General features: G+C 57.0%; 7 protein-coding genes across 7 annotated transcripts; 3 read left to right on the forward strand and 4 right to left on the reverse strand.

Annotated features, from left to right (window-relative positions):
• Positions 1-613: 613 nt before the first annotated feature.
• Positions 614-3,842, reverse strand: B0I36DRAFT_324765 (fungal-specific transcription factor domain-containing protein). The gene is made up of 2 exons (XM_046154154.1): positions 2,966-3,842; positions 614-2,863 (listed from the first exon to the last, which is right to left on the reverse strand). The coding sequence occupies exons 1-2, from the start codon at positions 3,702-3,704 to the stop codon at positions 831-833; spliced, it is 2,772 nt and encodes a 923-aa protein (XP_046011230.1). The 5' UTR covers positions 3,705-3,842; the 3' UTR covers positions 614-830.
• A 291-nt stretch (positions 3,843-4,133) lies between these two features.
• On the forward strand, positions 4,134-4,599 carry B0I36DRAFT_324766 (uncharacterized protein). Its single transcript, XM_046154155.1, has one exon. The coding sequence runs from the start codon at positions 4,140-4,142 to the stop codon at positions 4,365-4,367; it is 228 nt and encodes a 75-aa protein (XP_046011231.1). The 5' UTR covers positions 4,134-4,139; the 3' UTR covers positions 4,368-4,599.
• Positions 4,600-6,440: 1,841 nt separating this feature from the next.
• Positions 6,441-7,641, forward strand: B0I36DRAFT_363552 (beta-lactamase-like protein; the record flags this gene model as incomplete). Its single annotated transcript, XM_046158824.1, has 2 exons — positions 6,441-6,663; positions 6,770-7,641. 2 exons carry the CDS (start codon positions 6,441-6,443, stop codon positions 7,639-7,641), a joined length of 1,095 nt encoding a protein of 364 aa, XP_046011232.1.
• Positions 7,642-7,892: 251 nt separating this feature from the next.
• Positions 7,893-8,815, forward strand: B0I36DRAFT_127080 (uncharacterized protein). The gene is made up of 2 exons (XM_046148141.1): positions 7,893-8,218; positions 8,286-8,815. Exons 1-2 carry the CDS (start codon positions 8,143-8,145, stop codon positions 8,771-8,773), a joined length of 564 nt encoding a protein of 187 aa, XP_046011233.1. The 5' UTR covers positions 7,893-8,142; the 3' UTR covers positions 8,774-8,815.
• A 320-nt stretch (positions 8,816-9,135) lies between these two features.
• B0I36DRAFT_127084 (uncharacterized protein) lies at positions 9,136-10,756 on the reverse strand. The gene is made up of 3 exons (XM_046148142.1): positions 10,381-10,756; positions 10,098-10,312; positions 9,136-10,033 (listed from the first exon to the last, which is right to left on the reverse strand). The coding sequence occupies exons 1-3, from the start codon at positions 10,549-10,551 to the stop codon at positions 9,232-9,234; spliced, it is 1,188 nt and encodes a 395-aa protein (XP_046011234.1). The 5' UTR covers positions 10,552-10,756; the 3' UTR covers positions 9,136-9,231.
• Positions 10,757-11,744: 988 nt separating this feature from the next.
• On the reverse strand, positions 11,745-12,330 carry B0I36DRAFT_363554 (uncharacterized protein; the record flags this gene model as incomplete). The annotated part of the gene is made up of 2 exons (XM_046158825.1): positions 11,745-12,012; positions 12,125-12,330. The coding sequence occupies 2 exons, from the start codon at positions 12,328-12,330 to the stop codon at positions 11,745-11,747; spliced, it is 474 nt and encodes a 157-aa protein (XP_046011235.1).
• A 772-nt stretch (positions 12,331-13,102) lies between these two features.
• Positions 13,103-14,625, reverse strand: B0I36DRAFT_290213 (uncharacterized protein; the record flags this gene model as incomplete). The annotated part of the gene is made up of 2 exons (XM_046151698.1): positions 13,103-13,610; positions 13,676-14,625. The coding sequence occupies 2 exons, from the start codon at positions 14,623-14,625 to the stop codon at positions 13,103-13,105; spliced, it is 1,458 nt and encodes a 485-aa protein (XP_046011236.1).
• Positions 14,626-15,436: the final 811 nt, after the last annotated feature.

Genomic DNA, 15,436 nt, shown 5'->3' on the forward strand with positions numbered 1-15,436 from the left:
TCCGCCAGCTTCTGGATCGGTTGGATCTTGGTCTGTGTCCGGATGGTCTGCTGAATGTTCTGCAACCCATCGCGCGGACCTGCCTCGACGACGCGGACACGGCGAGCCGGTTCAACGACCGTGGAGAAGTTCAAGTTGCGATTCGGAGGCGTGCTGCTGCTGCTGCCACCACCACGCCTAAGCGCAAGTCTATAGAATCATGGGGCCAGCATACTGTGCCCATTCAAAGCCTGAAGAAAAGCAAGAGAAGAAAGAAGCTGAGGGTTAAGAAAGATAGTGAAAATCCTCCAAGAGACTGGATTATGTTATTGCACCTACGAGTGCCGATGATGTTACTCGAGAGAGCCACCCAATTGGTTTTATAGACTCGGCTCGGCAAGTGACGGCATACACATAATGTTACCCGTATAATATAGTCAGAGCTCAAGCTCTGTAGTACATACACTAGTATGCATCTTTCTGGTCCGTTTGTTCATGGTGAGCGCAGTAGGGGCATTGCCGAGGGAAGCCCCCTGTTCACCGGGGCGCCCTTGCGGTACTCACGGCCACTCAACGTCCCTTGCTTTCACAGAATCTGCTGGCTAACACATCAGGAGGCAGTATTGACTTGGCAGCACGAAATGCGGGGTGGCTAGATTCCGAGACACTATGTATATTGACCAGCACCCTCTCTGGGCGTGCCTGGGATGAGAACTGTTGTCTTATGAAACTTTACACCCAAAACCAACGCCGTCCCACCAAACAAACAATGGTCTGTATTGATGAGTCCCGACTGACTGCTAGACAGGCACTGTCTATTATACTATCGACCCTATCATCGGTGCCGTGATCTACATCGGCAAAGCCTGGGAGTCCAAGAAGTCCGGCCCCATCTCGAAGTTCATCAAGGCTGGATCTACAATATCCCCCACATCGTACCAGGCATCCAGATCGAGTTGGACGCCAGCCATCAGGTCCGCGGGAAGTGGTATATCCCTCTCGGAGTGCATGTGGCCTGCAGCGCTCCAGATACTCATTAAGTTTGGTGTAGCAGACGGGTTCATATTTTGGCCTGCCGACGGTCGTCTTGAGGGTTGCCCACGGAGAGCATCGCCCGTTGGCCCTGCTCCGGGAATCGGTGCGGCAATCATTTCTTCTTGCGAGGCGTCCAGGTTTTCTGCCGCAGGGGCGGGGCTTGGATACGCTGTTGCAACACGACTGGGCCACATCTCTGAGAACGGCCTCGAGTTTCTTGCTGCGACTCCGTTTGCGCCACCACCGGCGAACAACCTGTCGCCCATCGTTGAGCGCCCGGCCTTCGACATCGGGTTCCCTATACCAAGCAGAGGCAGCATGAAGCCGGCATTCTCTAGCACGTTGTTGATGATCTGTACCGCCTGGTCGGCAGCGGCATACATGTTCTGGAGTTGGTGCAATGCATCGAGGCACTGGCAGAAGCGACCGATGCTGATGTTCCGCGTTTCCTCATCCGAGGAACGCGTGTTCAGCAAGTGTATCAGAGCCGCGGATAGGAACGCCGGGACACTGCTCGTCGGCGCGTAGCACATCTGGCCGTTGGACTGCAGATCAAAGGCAAGCTTGGTAATGGCCACGGCGGCCTCAGTCAACTTGCGCCTTGAATCCGCCTTGCGCGCCGGATCAATGCCATCCAAGCCGCTGCAGAAGACCTGGGGCCGATGTAAGGCCCCAAGCGCCGTGAGATATGTCATGTAGAGCATAATCTTGTGCAGCCTGATCGTGGAGTTTTCTACCTGCGCAGCGGCGGCCCCGCCATCTCGGGCTCCAGGCACATACCTAGACTCTGGCGCAAGGCTCCGAAACCACTCTTGGAGATCAGCATCGCACTGTGCAAAGCTGTGGGCCTGCTCCTTTGAGCTTCTAGGTCGAACAATCGCCCTTCGCAGGTAGTTGGAGCCCCGTCCCGGCGTGCTGGCAATGGTGTACTGGGAGTGGAGAATCCGTCCAATCGTGATACACAGCTGGCTGAGGTCTATGCAGAGAGTGGCCATTCTCTGACGGTTTGCTGGGTCTATACCCGTGTAGCTCGGAGCCGCAAGCAAGCGAGCGACTGCAGGTGGCGGTGGCAGCGAAATGTCAAAATCATCAAGTCGTAACCGTTCGACGCTGAACTCATCCTCCCGGATTCTGGAAGGGCGACGGATGCCGAGCCCAAGCAGTCGATCTCGTATCACGCAGGACCACCATATCCGGCGCCGCAGCCGTCCTTTCTTGGTCATATGCTGCGGCTCCTCCAGGTCGCGGTGGAGTCCTTCTACGTGCGCCGTAGTAAGAGCGAGGCCCATCCAGTACCACGTATGCTTGTCGTCACTGTCGGAGTCGTACCAGTGTGTCATGAGGAGCAGGGACTGTACCAGAGTTAAACGGTCCGCCTCGTAATCTAGACCATAGAGAAGCTTCACTCGGTTGAAGAAGACTCTTCGGGCTGCTCTCTTGCTCTCAAAGCCGCAACTTTGCAATAGTTGCGTATCAATAAACGTGACGCTGGCAAACATAATAGCCTGGAACAATAATAGACTCACAGTACCAGCCTCGCTTGATCCTGTAATGGGTTCAAGAAAGTCTACAAGATCAACGGCAGGCATAAAGGGATAGACGACGAAGACGTAGATCCGGATGAGCTCATCTCGGAGCTGATTATCAGGTATAGTAAGGCAGTCCTTGCGAGCCAAGAACTCAAGGTCGTGCTCGTCCAGATGAGAAGGACAGGGGCTGATATATGACGGTAGATGGTATCGCGAATCGCCTCGGTTTTGGTCCGTACGAGGCGTGTTCGCCGCGGCGCTGACGTCGTCCATTCTTGATGAAGAAGCTTGGGCCTCTGCAGTGTCTTGTTCAGTCCATCCTAGAGCGTAAAATCCTAAATTAGACCCGACATGACTTTACCGTCTTCTCCTTGCATGAAGCTGGATACTGCCTCATGACTAGCCTGGGGCATCGGTCTTACCTTGAAAAGCGAGAGCCACCAGATGGTCGGACGTTGTTGGGTTGGCAGGCTGAGCGGAGGGCGTTGAGCGCGTCATAGCCCCTTGGTTGGGTCGGGGCTGTGGCTGTTGTTCGCGACGCGCCTCATGTACGGTGCCGTTGGGTTGGAACTGGGCGTCGTGTGTTGTTCGTGTTTGTTCTGCTTCTTGCTGGTCGTGCCGGCTGTTGTTCTCATCTTCGTCATCGTCGCATATCGCCTCCTCATCGTCATGAGCCAGTGGCCGGCTACCGCGGCGCCCTTGAGGCTGACCAGTAGCCACAGAGCCGTGGCCAGGGCCAGAGCGAAAGGCGGTGGCAGGAGCTGAGCCAGGTGCAGTCCCAGACGCGGCTGTGTCGGCGTCCGTGTTCATGGTAGCGAAAGGTGAGGATGCTCTTGGAGCCGTGGCATTCGACGGCAACCTCGAGCGAGCCTGATGTCTAGCGGGATTGTGTTTGCCTCGATTCGACGCCTTTAGGACGCAGTCGACGTCGTCGAGCCGGCAGTTGGTGCATGGCACTCCGCCGCTGACAACGTCGCACCGCACCTTACGACCTCGACACGAGACGCAGGCCCTGGGTGCTCGCTTCTTTGCTGCTTGGTTGCCGGCTGTCGATGGGTTGTTGTCCCAAGAACCAGGTCGTTTTCGCGGAACCTGGCTGTTGAGAGCATAGGCAGGGGCAGAGGGGCCCCGGGCACCAAGCCGGTCATCAGGCGATGCCATCAGAAGTTTCCGCCCCCTAGGCTTCGCAGATGGGTGACCGTCGTTTTCGGCTGTTCTTCTTGCGTTTGATACCTCAGATATGACCCGAGTGTTACAAATTAACTAACCTGGGCCACCAGGATGGGCCGATCAGGTTACGATATGACTGGACAGAAGAAAGTCGGAGAAACACCGGAGGAGCTGCTACTCCGCAGAGGACCAATGGACCGGCTACAAGTCACGTGACCAGCCAGCATCACGAGTCATATGCTAAACTGAGGGTCCCCCAGCCCATATAACCTGCGGGTGGATCATTCTACACCGCCTTCCCTAAAGAAATGCTTATATGGCCGACCCCGCAATCGAATGGGACGAAGCGAGCTCTAAGCTGCGCGTCTTCAAGCCCGGTGGCGAGCGTGTCGCACATTGCGATGGCATCAGTGCGGAGTTGTCACAATGCGACACTGGCGGCACGAACACCTGCACGGTGAGCCGTGGCTGGAACTGCTACAGCTCTTACTGCTGAGCGCGCAAATTTTCGCCAGGTGTGGCCTTTCAGCACCTCGGTCCGTGCCTGTCTCCTCTGATATCCATTGTGCCCATATCGCTTGGAAGTCAAAATTTTACATGGGAGTGCGAAATAAAGAGCACATACCCTTTCGTTGTATTCCAGGAGGAAGATAATGCTCGGGCGAGGAGGGTGAATATGGTTAAGGGTATTCAGCAAAAGTCAGGTATCAACCATACGTTGCGCATCCTCGTTGCAATCATTTTCATAAAGACCACAATGGCTGCGCGGGCAGATTTCGAAGGTTGCAACATACTTGCTGCTGCTTTTCATGATAACACTTTTGGATCAATTCCCTGCTTGATTAATGGCTCTTCCTTTACCATGTGGACTTGACTCTACCCTGGCGGCGTATTCTTTAGTTACTCTGTTTAATGCCGAACCTCACTGAGCAACCAACAGCACGATTAACCACACAGCTGTTGGTCGGCGAGGCTTTTAAATATCTGTCTGATTACAAGAAGCACAATTCGGCGACGTTTGAGATCAACAAGCTCGTGGGCAAAGGCAAGATCTCATGTATCCTCGACATTGCGCGGGCTGGCCAGCAGGAGGAACCCATGATGGGTCCGCGCCCTTGCAGACTTGAGTCAGACTGCAGGTCATCCCGCAGACGCACGCGGGCACGTTGTCCCTCTTTGGCCTCAGACCCTCAAGGAGGAGTACATTGCCCCACACTCGAGCAATATAGGAGAGCTTATCCTGTTGCGCCAAAAAGAATCTCGCCATCGTGTTGATCGACATCGTGTTAATAGACACTAAAGGCGAGCTAATTCACGCTGGCTGGCGGCACGGCCAAGCCGATCGCCATGCTCTACAACTAACAACAAAGGGATGCCCCACGCGGTCAAGCCAAGGTTGAACCCCGGTGATTGATCCCCGGGGAGCCCAGCATCGGGTCGGGGAAACCATGCCGACAACACGTTGGCCGAAGACCGTCGGATGATGGCAGCGTCGAGTTGCGATTCCAGCCACCGCTGACTAGCAGTGGCTGGCTCTGCGCGGAGATCAGTTAGTACACAGTGCTGCTGCGGAACAATCAAGCTCACTACCCATGACAAGGGCTCCGCTAGCTCAGCCATGACTCGACATTTCCCCGCGTGCTGCTCCACTTTGGCAGATGGGGTTGCGACCAAGTTTCTGGGGATAGTCCTGCCCTGATGATACCAAGGTTGTGCGTCCCAGAAAAGGTCGGGATCGGGGGACGCAACTCAGCGTCTCTGCCCGAATCGGGTTGTGGAGGCCGTGGCTCTTGTCCGGATGCTCTACTTGCGGTACAGTGTTTCCTCACTCCGGTTACGAGCCTCGGCACATGCTGGCTGATGGATGCTCCGTCCACATTGGCTTGTCCAACAGCACAACTCTCAGCGGGCTCAAGTGGCAGGATCGTGACTGTCCACGCCGAGGGCTACAAACCGCTTCCCCAGGTGATGCAGACCCTGACCCAGACTATACTTCGGACACCAACTCCGACGCAGTCTCTGGTGAGAACCAAGGCTGCCCGTTGTCGTGCGCTCGCCGCCAACTCGTAGTATCAAACTCTAAAAACTGACCGCTCGTGATTAGCCTCGCGGGGGTCAAAGCTTTTCGCGAGTAAGCGTTTGACAGGTTTCCTCCGCGCTCACAAAATCCCAGGGGCACCACCATCTGCCGGTCATAGTCCCGTGCCACAGTGCCAGCTTGCCTGGGGCAATGAGCTCTATGATGCATCGGGGTCGCTCCGGGCCTCGTCCACCATGGCTCGGACCGGGTCCGGTCCTACCGCGACCGACAAGTGGTGGAGGAATAGCCGTTTGTTCCGCGCCCACAAACACAATTAGGTAGGTAGCACAGGGCGGGGGAATCGCCCATTCTCCGCAGATGCGGGGGAACAAGCATAGCCAAGGGCCCGGATCGTGGGGTAATAGTGCCTTGGCGGGTGTGCGGCTACCAAGAGAAGCCATCACAAGCTCGCCTTGACAGGGTTGCTACTACCTCCCTGGCCTTTCCAAGGGAACGGGCCTGTCTTCCGATGTTCATCCCGGCGGCCAATTTGCTCCCGAGCGCAAGATGCTTGCCGTCTATATAATGCGCCATCCCACCACCTTGGAGTCCACGATGGACAGAAGAGACCCAGCCCCCTCGATATCAGCATAGAGCCGGCCCGCCTTTGAACTTTCTCGCAGATGCCCATTCTTTGCCCAGACATCATGAAGACTGTACTTGCCACCACCGCCGCCGCCGCCCTGGCCCTCGCTGGAGCCGTTGGTGCCTGTCCTGAACATGATTCGGACGGACACCTCGAGGCTCGGCAGGCCAAGGCCACTGGCGCCCTCGCTGGGTACTTTGACTATGACGTCTATCCCAAGGCGCAGGCGGAGAATGTGACCAAGTACATTGCTGCGGCCAAGGCTTACGCCCGCGACGACGTTTGTAAGACTCCCGTGATAATTCCCAGAGTGGGCTCGCTCGCCGGCCGAGTCAAAGAGCCAACCGAGGCCAATTGACTTTGATGGCTGACCCTGGACCTCTGCTGCAGATCCATACTATGCTCGGGACTGCAATTTCTATTCGGCGAACACGAAGCTCGATAGCGCGGGCAACCATGACGGCCTGGCCCCGGCCACCGAGGTGTTCAAAGACTTCTACTTCGTCGGTCTGTCCAGCTGGACCGCGTGGGCGTACGACACTGGCGACGGCCTCATCATCTACGACACGCTCGCCTCTGCCGCCGAGGCCGAGAACATCATCCTTCCCGGCCTGGCCAAGTTTGGCTTCACGGGCAAGGACATCAAGTATGTGTTCATCAGCCACGAGCACTTTGACCACTACGGCGGGGCAAAGTATCTGCAGGACAACTTCGACCCGATCATCGTGGCGTCCAAGGACACCTGGGCCGCCATGGAGAAGCTCCCGGCGACTGCCGACCCGGCCCCTCCGGTACGCAACGCCAAGGCCATAACCGTTACCAAGGACGGCTCCGAGATCACGCTGGGCAACGTCACGACGACCATGTACCTGACGCCCGGGCACACCAACGGCACCATGTCGTACATCCTGCCCGTGACCGATAGCCAGACGGGCGAGAAGATGCTCGCGGGCATGTACGGCGGCAGCGGCGCGTCCAGCACCGCCTGGAGCCTGGGCGTCCAGGCCACCCAGCTCGTCCGCTGGGCCGACCTGTCCCGCAAGAAGGGCGTCAAGGCCTTTGTCAGCAACCACCACTCGCGCGACCACAGCCTGTACCACATCGAGGAGTACGCCCACCGCGTCTGCGACCCCAAGGGCCGCCACTGCAACTTTGCCCACCCCTGGGTCCACACCCCCGACTGGTACTACCGCTGGGCGATGATGGGGTCCTACTGCATCCGGGCCCAGGCGGCGAGGGGCGGCTTCATTCTGAGCCAGTGAGAGAGAAGAAAGGAGAAAAATTGGAATCACGTCAATCTGTAGAGGTTACGATAGGGCTTAGTCTTTAATCTGAAGTAGGCAATCATGACTCCCAAGTTGGACCCTACTAGCGAAGATGTAACTGAGTAAACATGCCGTGTAGACAAAGCGGGTGCTCTTTCTCGCCGCCGAGCAATGCCTGCGCACAACTAGGCAAAGCCTTGGGGTGACTGATCATGGCCGGACAAGCTCCCCGATACCAGACTCACATCGATATTTCCGTTGTGGTTCAAGGTTTCACTACTGGCTTCCCGCGGCTGCCACACCCGAAAGATCCATTTTCTGAGAGACTGTACCAAGACGGGGGGAGTATAGGGTCTTGCATTAAATCAAAACGAAGGTTGAGTTGTACTTTGGGTATGAATAATCCTATCACCGCCTTTATGGTGAGCTGTCGCCTGTACGCACCATCGCCCTCGTCGGCGTCGAGGGGTTTTCCGCCTGATCAACAACAGACTCCCCATGATCGCTGCCGTCACACACCCAGCACCCCCGCGTCGTTTCCGACTCAACCGTGATCCCCGCGTCCTGCCTCCCGGTAAGTACCTCCCCAAACTCCCCACTGGCGATACTGCCATGCTGTACTGATCGCGTGTTGTATTTAGCATACATATGCTGCGGGAATGATGGACTATTCCTAAAAGTAGACAAGGGCTGTGGTGCCTGGCGCCAGACTCCGTGTACACCGGTAGACTGGGCGGACACCAGGATGACAATGTCCAGCGAGATTTCGTCCAAATGTGCTCGGAAGGGCCGTATCATTAGGCGAAACGGAGAAGACGTCCCCGTGATGTCGAATTCGAAGCTAGGGACTCAGCAGCGTGATAGTGTGGCGCAGTTTTGTCTCGATATCGGTCGGGTGTCGAATTCGCGCCCTATGTACGTCGTCACCAGAAGGATCGAAGCAATAGCAGGCTCATTTGGCCGGATGAAGCCCACAATTCCCGGCCACGAAACGCTCGTTTCTGTCTTGCAAGCACTCTGGTCCACTGAAAACCCTTTTATCCGCGACCACCGAACAGAGTCGCAGTTCCCGAGCGCAGCTATAGCCAGAAACCGTGCACACAAAGGGTTGACCATAAGATCGCTGTGAAGGAACGAGTAGTGTTGAAACCACACAAGTTGACAGGGATGGCGCTGATTGAAGAAGAAGCAGCCGGGACGGCGTAATTGATGGTCAAGTTGCCGGAGTTGTTGATGGATGGACGTGGTGCTCCAGGTTGTAATGGGCAGCTGTTATGAGCCTGGTGACCGGGCTGGCCTTGGCACTACAGGGGCTTGCTGAGCACTCGAGAAACGAACCTCGAGGGTCCCGATTTGGTGCTCCTCGGTTCTCGATGTCGGCGTGCGACCTATGCATTGGTCGGTGTGGTTGGTGTGCCGCCAGTGGGGTCCCGGTTGAAAGGGAACGCGTGTTCAGAGCCAACGTGTGATCTTTTTCCAGTCATAAAGTTATCGATACAGGACGCTTGATATGGCTTTGGGCATGTGGCTGGCGCTAAAGTGTAAAAGTCGCTGGATATGCTGCAAGACGCCATGGTATCACAGGCTTCACGCATCATCCGAGTTCGGGTACTGGTCGTGGAACACGGTGCCACCATCCAGCAGCGTCTCAGCATTCAGGCGGACGCTCCACCGGACCATGTCCGTGAGCGCCTGATCTCTGAATCCATCACCATGGTCGCCAATGTCACTCTGCGCTGCCAGCGGGCCAGCAGCGCGGTGGTGATGGAAAAGCCCAGGCGAGAGAGACAGGCACATGTGGGGCTTGCGGCCACCGCCGCCGTTGCAGAAGAACCGCAGCAGGATATCGAAGCCGTCCCTGAGGTCTTTGGTGCCGAGCTCGTACAGCAGCTTGCGAGCACCACGCTGGCTGATGGCATAGCCAAGCGAACACACACCCTCTTCCGAGTGGTGCACGGCGCGGGTGTGCTGCGGGTAGTCGTCGACGAGCTTGAATGGCCCAGTAATGCTCCACAGATAGCGCTTTTCCGGGCAGGTCTCGTCGTTGAGGTGGATCACGCGTGCCTTGGGGGCAACCGGGTTCTCTGGTGAGACGAAGCGCATGCCGCAGTGCCCAAGCCAGAGGAGATCCCAGTCGTCGCCGTATGGGGACATCTTCGGAGGGATTGTCTGCGGTAGAGATCCAAACATGAGGTCGGGAACCGCGCCTGGTGCGCCCTCGGCAGGGTGAGGGTACGTGGGGTCGGCGTAGGTGTGGCTGCTGCCGGTGAGCGGCTGCGTAAGGGCCTGGGCCGAGAGGGCAAAGTCATGGAGCTGCTGGCGGATTCGGATGTCCCAGTCGACATCGTCCTCGAGGATCAAGGCAGAGGAGAGATTCCTCGCGACGACTCTGGACAAGACAAGTGGTCAGCGCATGATCTTGCAGAGAGCTGCCTGTGCGCGGGGGAACGTACTCGTGAATGGCATTCATATGGGCGCGCCAAGAGCCGATTGACGCATCGCCCATGCGGTCGTGCTGAGTGGTCTTGGGGATGGCATTGTCCGGGATGGTCTTGCCGATGATGGCGTCCACAAACTTGATCCTGACCTCGCTCAGGGCGGCCTGGAGCTGCATGCCATCACGGCGGTCGGTGCGTGTGGGGAGGCTGACGACGAGGATATCCTCGAACTGGGCGAGAGGAGAGAAGGTCAGTGAACGATCGCAATTGCGCATGGAGAGAAGGGGCCAGGACGCACGCCCCAGGTGGCATTGCCAATGTCGCCGAGCAGGCCAGACTTGCGGCCGTAGTCGGCGAAGGAGGACACGCGGTGTGGGGAGGAGAGGCTGCCGCTCGAGTACCAGACAAGTATGGTGATGAGGGCCACGAGGGCGAGGGCGACGCGGATGGAGCTCTGCTTGGCCAGCATGGTCGAGGGCTATGCGCAGTGGCCTGAGAGTGGGCAGGAGATCGACACGGTCGAGGCGTGAGGAGCGACGTGACGACGAGACGGGAGAGAGGGAGGGGGTTTGCTGGGCGAGGAGTGGATTGCGTTGCGCAGGCCACGAAGCAACCGCGAGCGAGACAAACAAAGAACGCAGGCAGGAAGGAGGGACAGGACAAGGGGGCATAACGTAAGCATCCACCAACTTAGAACTGCCGTCTGTAGCGGGATTGCCGGCCGTACTTGTATTTGCCGTGCGACAGCCCCCAATGGCGCGTTACCGCATGTGTCCCCAAACCCTGTCTGTGATAAGCTGGGATTGCGCCCGATTGGCGCCGGGCAGCCAACACTCGTGGGTTTCCGCTGGACCCTTTTCTTCACACACCTGGCAGGCCCCAAAAACTGGCCGCATGCCAGGCGCGGCAGGGCCCGCTGCATACCGGCTCCCGCCTGCAACCCTGCCCAGGGTTATGCTGCGCTGTTCGGCAAAGCACGCGCAGTCCACAGCCAATCACCGCCTGTGGTTAGCCACCACGGGCCACTCAACTCTGCGACAGCCCCGTCCGTCTGAAGTACGGGCGAATCAGCGCCCATCACGGCATAGACTGTGACCGTCGTGACTCGCGCCTAGTAGCTTGTTCGATGGGGCATGTTGGTCACTGCCGACGATCACTTGGAGGGGCGCTTAGCTCGCTGCTACACGGCGGTATAGTGGATAAACACCCAGCTCGGCGCGCCAGTTGAAACCGGACCCTGGACACAGAGGACAAAGGAGCAACATGGGTGACCAGTCACTTGGGGGGTCCCTTGTCCTTTCCTGCTCGTGGCCGATGTGTGCAACTACAGGAGTCGCACTGGCAAATGGAAGCACGAGTAGCGATGGGATATTCAATCTGCTGTTCACGCAAGCATCACAGTTAGTCTCAGCATCAGATCACACCACGATTATAAGGTTTTAACGTCAACGACATTCAGAATTTGAAGATTCAGAACCCGGTCAATACGGTACAGACTTGTGTATCTCCTGGATACAGACTCGGCTCATTTAGCCCCCAAAAGTCCAATGTACCCGTCGCTCTTCCACCCGTCGATAAACACCACAGTACATCATCACTTCTTCCTTCCTTCTCAAACACCAAGACACAAATAGTGCCCATGCGCCAGGAATCTCTATGGACTTAGAAATTCTTGACCACGAATGATTCGAAGAAGTCAGCGCCCTCCTCCCGCTTCACCTTGCCCAGTCCAAGAATGATATCGTCCTTCACCACGACCAAGCTCTTGACGCGTTCCACGACTAAGCGTGGGAAACAGCCGTTGAACTCAACACTCTCTGCTGACGGGCAGACCTTTTTGCACGACGCGAGGAGCTCTACAACGAAGACCGTCAGGCGCTGATGAATGACAATGACGTCCACTGTTTCCGGAGGGGGTCGGCGAGCTGTGCTGAGAGTGAAGTGTACAGTTTTGATATTCTGAAAGGCCGCTCCTGGTAAGCGGCTCGCCAGTTTGTTAAGTATGCCGATGGCGTACTGGCCATGCATCAGCAAATCGGTACAGTTCCCGAGAAAAGAGTGCCAGTTGATGTGAAAGTGTCGAAGGTCCGAAGGCGTGACGATCCGGCCAGGCAGGGACAAGCTTCATAGGGTGGACTCGAAGAGCGGCATGCTTGATGTAGTCGATTGTGTAACACTCGTAGATCTGGTTGCGGATCTCAGGAGGGAGGAGCGTGAAGAAGAGCGAGTAGTGTTGAACAGGGACCATCTTGACGGATGCCGATGTGTGGTGGACTGTTGGTGATGAGGGGATGTGTAGAAAGTCGTGAAGGGAGACTTCGGGACGGTGTTTGACAGGCGGTTCGTCTTATATCCTGGCTTTGGCGTGGGAGCTTAGACTGGCTGCCTGACCCGGAGAAATGCTTTGACGGAATTATGAGAGGCCAGTGAGAGGCTGAGCCACTAGACCACGGTAGTTTGTGGCGTGCTGGTCTGTTGTTAGAGGCATCTGAACACCAAACGGAGTGTTTTGCCAACCGTTCACCTGGCATTTGGCCGGCGATAATAAAGTATCTTGGGGATTTACGGTACTTTCTGAACATTTCTGATTATGGCGCTGTCCAATCCACTGCAGAAGATGCAGGATATATTCTACATGGCACGCGGATACGAACATCTCTTCGAGCGACTAAGCGTAACGCTGACCCACATCCCTCAACTTTCTAGGACTCATTTTCCTCCGCCATATACGATCACCCTGCCCAAAGCGATTGTCCAGATGATCAGAAAGAGCACGCGGCGGATGCGGGGCTGCAAAGCGTTGCCCTCGCCTGCCTAATAGCTGTCTCTCAGACGAGGGATGCCCTCACCGTGGCTGGCATGTTTCGGCGAACCAAGCCTGCACTGTGCGGAAACCATGGTATACCTCACGAGTGGCGACGGGAAGAGGGATACTCCTGGTGGATCAAGACAGGCAAACACGCAGGTATCTCACAGTGTGAAATGGAAAACTCCATATGTCTATTACAAGTGCACTCCCTTCAGGACTTCACATCTGAGATCTTAAACCCTCCCGGACACAGCTTCTGGAACACGCCCTCTGGATCATACTTGGCCGCGGCGTCCCTAATCTTCTGCACATTCCCCGCTCCATAGCTGGCGAGGACAGCCTGAGTGGGGTCCGCATAGTTGAGATATGTCCAGGGGAGCACGCCCTCCTCGACGTTCGACGCCGCAAAATCCTTGACATCCTGCACCCACTTCTCCACCAGAGGGCGAGCCTGCGCCTCATGCTCCGCCGTCTTCATCATGGCGGTTGCGAGCCACAGCAGGCCGTCTGATGACTGGTTCTCGATGCCCATGACGTTCCCCCCCGCCTCGGCGCCTCTCTGCCCAAACAGCTTGGGCAGGGGCTGGAAGAGACATTGTGTTGTGAAGCCGCCCTCGGGGTCGACAGTCTTGAGTTGCTCGACGAGTATTTCGTGGAGATCGACGGCCTTTGTGACAATCGTGGCGTCATTCTTGAAGCAGAGGGTGAACCACAGGACACTAGTTGGATGCCATAGTCAGCGACTGGATAATCATGGGAGTATAGAGAAAAGCTCTGGACTCACTGGTGACCAGCAGGGATATTGTACTCAAAGGCCATCTCCTTGATGCTGGTCATCTTGATCATGTCCATGATGCGCGGGATCTCGAGCCACTTTTTGTAAATGGGCGGGCTCTCGACGGCATCAACATTGGCGTAGAATGTAGCCACGACAACATCCTTGAAGTCGGGCATATGCGTGAATATGCAAACGAGATTGCTCCCATCGTCACTAGCCACGTTGGGGACAAAGTCGACCAGCGCATCAATGGCCGCAGGGATCGTGGCCTTGGGCAGGAAGCTCATGCCGCCCCAGACTTTGGAGCAGGGTATCGCGGCCATCTTGAAGTTGGTCACGATGCCAAAGTTGTTGCTGCCGCCCTTGAGCGCGCAAAACAGGTCCTCATTGCTGTGCTTGCTGGCCGTGACGATCTCGCCGCTCGCAAGGACGACCTGGTACTCGACCACATTGTCACACGCGAAGCCTCGCCGGGCCGTGAAGAAGGTGTTTCCACCGCCCAGGATCAGGCCGGCAACGCCGACGTTGCCCTCCCGCCCGCCCGCCACGGCGAGGCCGTGTTTGTCGAGCTCGGCATAGACTTCGCGCCACTTGCCGCCGGGCCCAATGTCGGCGGTCTGCTTGTCCTCGCTGACGCGGACGTGGCGGATCTGGCTCAAGTCGATGGTGACGCCGCCATCAATGTTGTTGGAGCCAGCCCAGTTGGTATGGCCGCCACTGCGAGCCGCAAACGGCTGGCCGGCTGCGACGAGGGACTTGACGATCGAAGCGACCTCGTTCGCGTTATCGGGAAGGACAATGGCGGCGGGCGAAAGCTGTTGGGCACTGACTGACCAGAAAGAGCTCTGGCGGCCGGCGTAGTCGGGATCGTTCGGGACTAAGACCTTGGACGTCACTCCCGAGCTCCGCAGGGACTCGACTTGTGGTGGCAAAGACTTTGGAATTACAGCGGCCATTTCTTTTCTTCGAAGCGAAATTATATGCGCGTGTGTGGGGTGGTGTGTCTTGGGATCCGTGGTATTATGCAGGAACAGTGTAACACACTGATGGGAACCGAGCTCCTTGAAGAGGAAGACACGAATGTGATGAAGGAGCAGGGTGCGAGAACCCCAGGCTGCCAGTACGCAGTTTGTTGGCTGACCAAGACCACGGATTGCAAGGATCTTGCGTACGACTGCCCTGTGAGAGAGAGCATAGATAGGGATCACGGGGGAACGATGCGGTCCGAGAGCATGTGCTGCATGCCTTACAAACGGGGTCCCTGCAGGCGCAACCAGGGATTCGCGGCAAGCACCGCGGCCGGCAGCATTCCCCGAGCCATTGACATGACGAGCTCCTGCCACGTCCGTTGGATATGTGGGGGTTCTTTCAACGTCCGGGAGGATCCTGTTGGGCGGGCAGTGGGCAGGCGGGCAGGGTGCTTGGTCTTTCTCCCTGGAGGGAAACGATCGGCATGTTCTCGAGACTCTTGTGGTAGATTTCAACAAGTTGACTTGCTCGCCCCGCGTGCCTGCACAGAACGAGAGCAGACTTGCGGGAGTTGGTGAGCTAGTCTATCTGTTTGTATTGTCTTTTACTAAGAATGTGACAGGCACAATTGACCAATCTTACTGGCTGCCAAAGCTAGGCGAGAATGACAATCACGGCACCACGTACTTGGTACGTTGAGCCAACAGCTCATAATTTGGAGCGGGCGTAATGCCCGTACGAAACCGCCGGGGTAACTCATGTCCCCGCCCCCGACTCGTGCATGCGGACACCTACCGC

Source organism: Microdochium trichocladiopsis, assembly GCF_020744255.1.
Source record: "Microdochium trichocladiopsis strain MPI-CAGE-CH-0230 chromosome Unknown B0I36scaffold_6, whole genome shotgun sequence".
In the NCBI taxonomy this organism is placed as follows: domain Eukaryota; kingdom Fungi; phylum Ascomycota; class Sordariomycetes; order Xylariales; family Microdochiaceae; genus Microdochium; species Microdochium trichocladiopsis.